This window comes from Phodopus roborovskii, unplaced genomic scaffold, assembly GCF_943737965.1.
Source record: "Phodopus roborovskii unplaced genomic scaffold, PHOROB, whole genome shotgun sequence".
Lineage (NCBI taxonomy): Eukaryota > Metazoa > Chordata > Mammalia > Rodentia > Cricetidae > Phodopus > Phodopus roborovskii.
In genome coordinates, this window is record NW_026125278.1 from 1901690 (window position 1) to 1910916 (window position 9227).

At 43.2% G+C, this 9227-nt stretch overlaps 1 protein-coding gene across 5 annotated transcripts in view; it reads right to left on the minus strand.

The window, feature by feature from the left end:
* Positions 1–8704, minus strand: part of Pdlim5 (PDZ and LIM domain 5) — a 157978-nt gene extending 149274 nt beyond the window's left edge. For all 5 annotated transcript variants that reach the window (XM_051194613.1, XM_051194606.1, XM_051194605.1 and 2 more), the window contains exons 1-2: positions 8584–8704; positions 5134–5273 (exon numbers count right to left, since the gene is read on the minus strand). In XM_051194613.1, the coding sequence (XP_051050570.1) occupies positions 5134–5229 (96 nt within the window). In that variant the 5' untranslated portion in view covers positions 5230–5273; positions 8584–8704. The remainder of the gene's footprint in view (positions 1–5133; positions 5274–8583) is intronic.
* Positions 8705–9227: the final 523 nt, after the last annotated feature.

The window sequence follows — 9227 nt, forward strand, 5'->3', positions numbered from 1 at the left end:
TGGTAAAAAGTAAATAAGCTTAAAATTACTGAAAATTACTCATTTGTAATAAAATATATTGATCTTCATTCCTTTACAATAGAAAACTATCTTCAGAATTATCTTAAGGTGGCTGGCATTTGCAACCACAAAAGAGAAAACCACACATCAGCCAAGTAGGGATTCTGAGCAGACACCCCCCCACAAAAAAAAAGAAAAGAAAGAAAGAAAGCAACTAATATTTAAAAGCAGAGAATGAACATACATGTGAAATATACACTATGTACTTACACAAAGTAAAATAACTGTGTAACTGGGCACCATGACTCAGCTTTAGACTAACAATAGACCCCTTCATTCAAAGTAAGATAGCTCTCTCAGTCCCTTCAGCTTGAAGGGACTGAAGGGTGTTCCAGTCTGTGACCCAGGAGAGCGAATGCAGCTGGCCTGTGTGCAGAAGCATTTACTGCATTTGCAGCTCAACTGGAAGTCAAGCAAGGATGGCACACTGAAAAAAAATGACAGGAAACCTGGATGAGTTCAACTTCCATCCTGTGAGGGTCACTTCAATTAATGCCTTTAGAAGAAGCAAATCCCTCCAAACGATTTACACCCACGAAAACTGAAAAACACTGGCCAGCGTGTTTGTCATTCAATCAAATACCGTCACGTGATAGGCGTAGCACACTGTCCAGTCCGGCAGAACTGTGCTCATTTCTTTACCATATTAATTCTGTACTTTCCAAAACTTCTTATCTTCTTCAGTAGTTTCTAGGAGGAATGCCTACAGCTTCCAAGTACATAAATTCCCAGCCCAGTGTTCCACAACTGTCTTTCTGTATTCTGTGACATATCCCCAAACTGAGTTCCATACCTGAGAAAATGATCTATTTCTTATGCTTTTAAAGCCCAAATGAAATTGTGTCTGAACTTATACCAATTTATTCTCCTCTAACCCTTGCGAGTCAAAGTCAATAAAGTATTAAAAAAGATACAAAAAAAAAAAAAAATCAGCCCTCACTCTACTCTTCTAAAGCCACTTCTAAAACACGTTTAGTGGAGAACCGGCAGATCATGGGAGAGGTCCAAGTACTAGTAATAAAGAAAGATGCTCTGGGCCACACTTCACACACTTCAGATAAGGACATACAGCAAAGTACTGCAACTTTGAGACCACGAACTGAAAAGAAGCTTATATACAAAAAGTCCTTATAACTCCACCAAGAAAAAAAAAAACAGCTTGCCAAAATATAGCCTTGAATTGTGCAACCAGTCTCCTATTTCTTCTTATAAAATATACTGGCAAAGACCAACAAACCCACACTGCTACAAAGAAACCCATCCCCACATTCCATGGCTTCAGGGCTATTCCCATAAACATAGGGTCATAAAAAGCGGCCAGCAAACTCCAGCAGCAACACTTCATTTTAAAGAGAAAATTGAAGACAATGGCATGGACGTGTTTTTGTCTTCGTTTAGAAAAGTCAGCAGGAGCTGCTAAGCCTACCTTAGACACCCACAAAATATTACACAATAAAGTGCAGTGAAATGACAACTTTTTAATTCTCATTCTTTATGAACCAGGTCAGGTCGGCATATTTGTACATTAGGACAACAGAATTTCAAGGAAATGGAATGTTCAAGTCCTTGCCAGTGGCTTATTTACCTCAAAATTAAGTTAATATCCCAAAATTCCAGTGTTCTAAGAAATGAAAATGGCTTTCACATCTCATCACAGGAAAAACTGTATGCTTCTGAATTCTACAAATAAAGATGTTCAAGCCTCTGGGTTGCTCTTCTATTTTCATCTTTTTCACTTTTAACATATGTAAAAATAATAACAATAAAACAGAGGGATTTAATGTATCAAGCCAGGAAATACCTTTCATTTTGATTACATATTATTACAAAACACAACAATTGAGAGGTTTTAATGTACTAAACCTTTGTTAATTTTTTCACATGCATCATTACATGCGAGAATCATTAAATTACACATTTTCAGGCATACTGTCAGGTTGTAAGTGTTTCTTAACACTATTAATTAAAGAACCTCATAGTCACTGAAAAAAAAAAAACTCCAGCAATTCTATATAAAAAAAGCAGAATAAATATGATCGGAGGGGTCATTAAAATAAGTAAGGCATTTGTGATATTAACAATTTTGACGCAATATAAATATTATTAGGCACAAATTTTCATTGGACACTGTTATTGGGAGTGTTTAAACTAAACCATACAAGGGGTTAAAAATAACTACACTAAAAGGCCAAGAGCCTTGCAGCCCAGTTGAGCCAACATTCCCTTCTCTCCTCCCCTCCCTCCCCTCCCAATCCTGTCCAGTTCCAGAATGAATTGCATGCCCCACTGCACAGGCCCAAAAAGGTCACAGGAGATGGCAGACACTTTTGTAAGAGAACAGAAATAACTCGGCAGCTTTGTTATCGTGGTCGCTTTTAATCAGTATGTTCAAAATCCTTTAATTAGCACTCTGTCTACACAGGGAAAGCAGTTCTGTGCCAGGGAAGGGCATGTATGGAGGTATGCAGTGTTCCTTGTGTCAGCATCACAACTCGGATGCTGACATCTCAGGCATCTCAGCCTGTCTGCCAGGGAACTGAAGTGCATGAAACTCTATAAGTCTTGGCACCACACAACAGATAAAAGTATGCTTTACATCTTTAGTGGCAAACAGCAAGGCAATGACTGAGTTTGTTTCCCTTAGGTACCAATTCTTTTCTGAACCTTTCCTCAGAAAAGCCTGAAATATTTTAAACTAAGGGTGTTGAGATGGCTTAGCAGGTAAAGGTACCTGAGCTCAGGCCCAGGATCTCACAGGTGGAAAGAGAAGAAACTCCTACGAGTTGTCCTCTGACTTGTACCCCGTACCATGGCATGCTCGTGCACACACATACAGGCACGACTGAAGGATACTGTAAGAAGCTTTCAAACTAAGCAAAGTTCTTTAGCAAATTAAAATAGGAAGTGAAACATTAAAGTAAGATAAAGTTAAGATAAAACCATGCTACTTCACCCTCATCACGGATCTTCAGTGTGTAAGTACTACCTCATGTGACTAAAATGTTCACATGGATACCTCACACTTAAAACTAAGCACAAAGTCTTAGCACTTATATATTATCTAAATACACTTTCCTGAAAAATATGATTAACTAGAATCTGGAAAAATATCTGCAACAAGTTAAAGATAAGTTATTTGCAAATTCACTGCCAAGAAACAATGGAACTCCATTACTTAAGAGGGGATTTGTAACTGCCAGGCAGTGGTGGCGCACGCGTTTAATCCCAGCACTCGGGAGGCAGAGGCAGACGGATCTCTGGGAGTTTGAGGGCAGCCTGGTCTACAAGAGCTAGTTCCAGGACAGCTTCCAAAGCTACAAAGAGAAACCTTGTCTCAAAAAAAAAAAAAAAATGAAAAAAAAAATAGGGGATTTGTGATATCTGCAATAAGCCGGGGGCACTAACATTTCTTAAAATATTCAAAATCAAGTAGGATTTACTATGTACTGAAACAAAGTATATACAAAAATATTTACATGTAATATATATATATATATATATATAACATATAATGTATATGTATATATAAGCATATGTAACTAAAGAATTCCAGAGACAGGTGTAGCAGCACATACCTATAATCCCAATACTCAGGAAGCTGAGACAGGAGGATCTGGTACAGCATGACACTAGCCCAAAAGTCAAAAAAGAAGAATACAGAGAAAAGAAGCAAAGAAGGGAAGGAAGAAGAGAGAGACGAGGCATGAAGGAAGAGAAACAAGGAGGGATGGAAAGAAAAATGATATAGAGAGAATGGTGATGCTAAGAAAACTTACAGCAGAAAAGCAAGGCATGGGAACTATGTATAACATGCTAGCATTTCAACAAATGAAGTTCATATTTATAAGAAAATGCAACAAGTCTCTACAAAGTTATGCAAGTAGAAGGCTGTGAAGATGACTCAGTGGGTACAAATGCTTGCCCTGCCAGCCAAAGGACCAGAGTTTGAATCCCCAGCACCCATATAAAAAGTCAGGCATGGCTGTGTCAATGTGCAGAGACAGGCTGATCCCAAGAGAGCTCACAAACCAACCAACCTAATGGATGGGGAAGTCTGGTTCAGTGAGTCCCTATCTCAAAGCAGTAAGGCACAGTGATAGCTGATGTCCAACCTCCTGTCCAGCCTGTCCAGAGTGTGCACATCAACATACAGACATGCAAATATATACACAAAGCAAGTTAGGCAAATAAGTAATAGTAATAATTACCTACTGGTGAGTGAAAATGTCCCTGACAGTAAAAGTTATAATTATTCCTTTCTCAGAATCACCAAGTCATTCTAAGACCAGGCATGATGGTACACACCTCTATTCAGCACTCGGGAGGAAGAGGCAGGTATATCTCTGTAAATTCAAAGCCTACAGGCTATCCAGGGTTACACAGTGAGTCTCTCAACCAGTCTCTCTACTGACCCCCACTCCTTTTCCTTCTCCCTCTCTCTGTGTCTACACACACACACACACACACACACACACACACACACACACACCATTCAACTAAATCCCAAATGAGGTAAAATGTCAAATCCCAACTATTCACCGGCCGACAGTCTAGCTGGAGATCCACACCCTTCATTCTCTCCACAGATCCAGGTAGCTTTTTTCCATCTTACTCATAACTATTACCTCCCCCGGAATATGAGGTGAGGAAACAATACCAAAACCAGTCATGACCGCTAGTGTTAATGGACAGCTTTTGGAACTGAAAGGAGCCATTAAAACTTGACAGTACGATGCCACAAAAGTACTTCTGAAGAAACAACTGAAACCCAGAGAATTTCCCGAACAAGGGGCAATTCAAAACCTTAGAAGTGGCTCCGTGGCTAGATGTTTTCTGTTTTAGTTTTGCTCATGTCAGAAAAAAATGCAAACAAGCTGCACTGAACTAAAATTGCCCTTGATAAGTACCGTCTCTCTGCATCTTCACGAGATAGCCAACCCTGGTAAGAGGGGGAAAACTCCTACAACTGGAGTAAGTGGGGCATACAGCAGAGAGTTCACCGGCACAGTCCTGAGGGTCCCAGGACCAAACAGTGAACGAGTGTGTATAGTAACATCTGTAAAGGTTGCTTACACTCGAGATTGTCAGGGGCATGTTGAAATCCTTGCCACCTTGGAGACGGAAACCCCAAGGAGCTGGGCCGACCAACGACACACTGTAGTTGCTCATGGTTCCAAGGATTCAATGTGCAGTTCCAAACACAATGAGAGAAACTACAAAAGAAAATTAGATGGTTAATGGAAATGTCTATTAGAAACCAAATTACACATGTCAAATGCACTGCCTTTCAAGCCAACAAAACTGTTTGGTATTTTTGGGCGGGATGAAAGGACACACGGGTTATATCTAGCAAACTCTTGATTAAGTTTAGCTGAGGAAAAGGAATCGATGTGCTAATTAACACTCAATTTGTGTCAATTCCCTGTCAGAATGCACTTTTAGACATCAGCCAAGATTTATAAACTGCAAAACCAAATTTGTGGAGTCCCAAAGACAAACCTTAATGTTTCACTGGAAGAATTACATGCCCAGACTAGAACAAGATTTTATTTCAATTGTAAGTCAATGTGATTTTCCTATTCCCTCCATCTTGTGCATCCTTTTTTTTTTTAACTGTAATCAACAAGAACACTTTAATCCCACTTCAGTTATGTGAACATATTAAAGGTACTACAGATCTGATGGTCCTATTTGTGTCTTTTAAATGACAAATCATTTAAAACTGAGGTGAGCTTCTTCTACAGGAATATGGTATTTTCCACAGTTAAGGGAATTTAAAGTGTTGTTTTAATCTCAGTATGTTCAGATTATCTACATGTGATTCTGAATTTGGTGTAATGGAATAGAAATTTCAGTGGGATTTAAAAGGTGGAAAAGTATATTAAGGCAGGAAAGATAGGCTGCTGATTTAACAGTTCAGATTTTCTTAGAAGTATGATGTGTGTCTAAAATTTTTGTTGTTTTTGTCTATTTGTTTGCTACTGGTACTGGGAGTTGAACCTAAGGCCTTATCGTTCCTCCATAAAGGCAATGCTAGGCTATATTCAAGAACAGGTTGTATTTTAGTCTGAAGCTTTGTTTTCTTTTACCCTCACAGATCATGCAGAAAAGCAGAGTAAATGAAGCTACAATAACCATAACTAAAGTATAAGATCAACCTTAATGACGCTAAATTGAAACCTTAGAAAACTGCCATAATGTAGCCCTCTTTTTTTCCCCTGTCTTGCTGTACTTGAACTCACAATGACTCCAGTATAGCTCTTTTAAAATTTACCTGAGTGTCCCACTGGTAATTAGGAGGCATTTGAGAAGAATGAGAGCTGTTCCCTCTTTAAAAAATGAAAAAAAAAAAAAAGAAAAGAAAAGAAAATATTAAGGACATACAGTTCTCCCATTTAAAAAATATGGTAGGTATATGATTTCATAACTTTAAAGACACTTGTCAAAACCAAGCTCTGAGGGATGGAAATGTAGCTCAATGGGAGCTATATAAATTGCCTAGCATTTATGAGACCTTAGGTAAAATTCCCAATGCAAAAAACAAACAAGAACATATTTCAGACCTGCTTAGAAAATGAACTGTTAAGTCAACCACCTCAATATACTACTTATTAAATGCACTCAAATGTCTAGCCATCAGATCAAATTCGGCAGCACATGTTCCACCGGGGAGCTGGCGTTTAAACAGATCCCTTCTCCTGAAAAGGGGGAAATGATGCAACACTTCCAAGTTCCTAAAGAAAAATGACTTCAGGGATAATGCACACTGCAGAACTTTTCAGGTGGGATGGCTGTCCTGAACGGCTACTGCGCAGTGAGGTCACTTTAGGACAGCAGTGGTGAGCAGGGGCCACACAAAGAGACCCACCCACAGGACGCCAGAAGTCAAACAGTGAAGCTGCAGGTGAAAACAAATGGTAGGGAGTGAATAACATGCCACACGAAATCGCCTTCTCCTTATAAAAAGATCTCAGCAAGAGCTGTAGAGAATGGCCAGCAGAGGCAGTCTTGGTAGTGACATATAGTACAAATAAAGCTGTAAGCCAACTGATACTTGACAGGCCACTGTCCTTTTTTAATCTTTAACTGTGCCAGGGGAAGAATGTGAAAGTTATACTGAACTTCCTGCGGTCCCATTCTTCCCTAGGAGAAAAATGTATGTATCAACCCACATCCATTAACTTCCCTTTTCTTAGGGAATCCCTTTCTGATTTCTCCCATTTGTTATTAAATCTTCTAGCAGGGGCCAGGTCAGCCACTGCATAAAACCGGTTGCCTCCTCTCTAAGTTCCTCTTCTGCTAGCTTCATTTGGAATTCATTTGTGTTAAAATATTCTATCCTTAAGCGATGGCAATATTTTTATTGGCCTTTTCCAAGTCTCCCCTATGTGGTTATTAGTGTCCAAACCCTAAAATACCAACAGAACAGGCAGGAAATAACAGCTTATTCTGCTTTCAAACAAGTAAAACTGTTGGAATTTCTGCAAAGCTCTGGCTGGATTTTCTTTTAGGGACTATCTAAATTATGCCTTCCACCTAGAGCTAGTGAGGAACGTTGGACGTGGTTTCCCACACTTCTAAGTCAGTTTCCTTGGTGAGTGAAAAGGGGGAGCGATCTACCCCGAGTGACAAGCCCTTTAATTAAAGAAGACTATCTAGAGGTTCTTTTCACCTACTGAGATATGGTGGTGGGAGGGCTGAAGAACTAAGGCACCGGAGGAAAGCAGAGGAGACGTTCCCAGCTGAGGTTCACGCCTAGCCCTGTTGGCCAAATAAGGTTCCCCAGCCAGCAGTTTCCGTGGCAGGCGGGTTCAGACGTCCTCGGGTCAAGGAGGAGGACCTGGGATAGGATCCGGCGATCACACCCTAGACCTGCCCAGCCCAGCCACGAATTTTCTTTCCAAGTTCTGCCCAGTCCATACGCCCTTCCTTTTTCCACTCATTGTCAAACGCAGCTGAAGCACCGTCTGACAAAAGCCCCCAACAAGTAAACCGGCTCCAAAACTCCCGCGACCGCGACGGATTTGCTAAATGGGCTTCCTCTCCGCACTCGGCGACCTTTCCCTAACAGGTTACACACTTGCAAACACTGAAGGGAGGGGCAGCAAACGCTTCTGCCCAGCCTGGAAGCCAGCAAACAAACGAGCGCCGCTTGGCCGTGCGGGCGCACCTTCTCCGCACGCCGGAGCCTCCCGGGGAGCCGGTGCACCCGCAGCCCGAGGTTGCTGCCCCTCGCCGCCTGCCCCGGCTCTGGGCGGGCGGCCCCTGGTGCGCCCGGCTCTCCGAGCGACTGTTCCGGGCTGCGGGGCTCCATCCCGCCGCGCGCCGGGTGCCGGGTGCCGGGGGTCCTCTCCCACCTCCGCCGCCGCGCGCACCCGGGGCACCTGGAGAGCCGCGGCTCCCCGGGGGACGCGCGCCCCGTCCTCCTCCCGCCCCTCGGCGCGCAACAGCCCGCCACCCGCTTCTCCTCCTCGCCCCGCGCGGACCACGGCGCCCCGCCGCCGCCCGCCGCCGCCCGCTCACCTCCGGACCCTCGCGGCGCAGCCTCCGCCTCCGAGCAGCGCTGACAAGTGGCTCCCAGTGCCTGCGCCGTCCCACTCCGGCCGGCCGGGAACTTCCGCCTCCGCGCTCGCCCCGCCTCGCCCCCAGGCCGGCCACGCCCCCTCCGCGTCTGGCCACACCCCAAAACCGGGCTGGGCGGGGCCGCGCCTAGCAGGCAGTGCAGTCTCCCGGCCCGGGCGCCGGGACTTGCTGGGGCTGGCTGTGGCCGCCTCAAAAAAAAAAAAAAAAATTCCCCGGTGGAGTTTCGGTGGGTGTAGTCTCCGGAGATTTTGAAGGGCAAAGATCTAGGCTTCCGCTTTTCTCTTTTGTATTGGAGCGCTTTTCACTCTGCAGAAACTTGAATTGACCCGCAGTTGATCTAAGCTAAAAATAGAAAGAAAGAGGCTTTGGCTGGATCCCTGGCGATGCAAGTTCAGTGACTACCGCCCGGTTTTGTGAAAGCCTTCTGTATACTGCGAGAAGTGCAAACTCTGAAGTTCGCTTGTCAGGAAGGTGAAAATCGCTAACCCTAATAGGCAGAAGTTAAATCTGTCGTCACGCTAGAAGACAGCCATGGAAAGCAGAGGCCAAAAGTGATTCAGACACTATATCTTCGGCTTATTTTT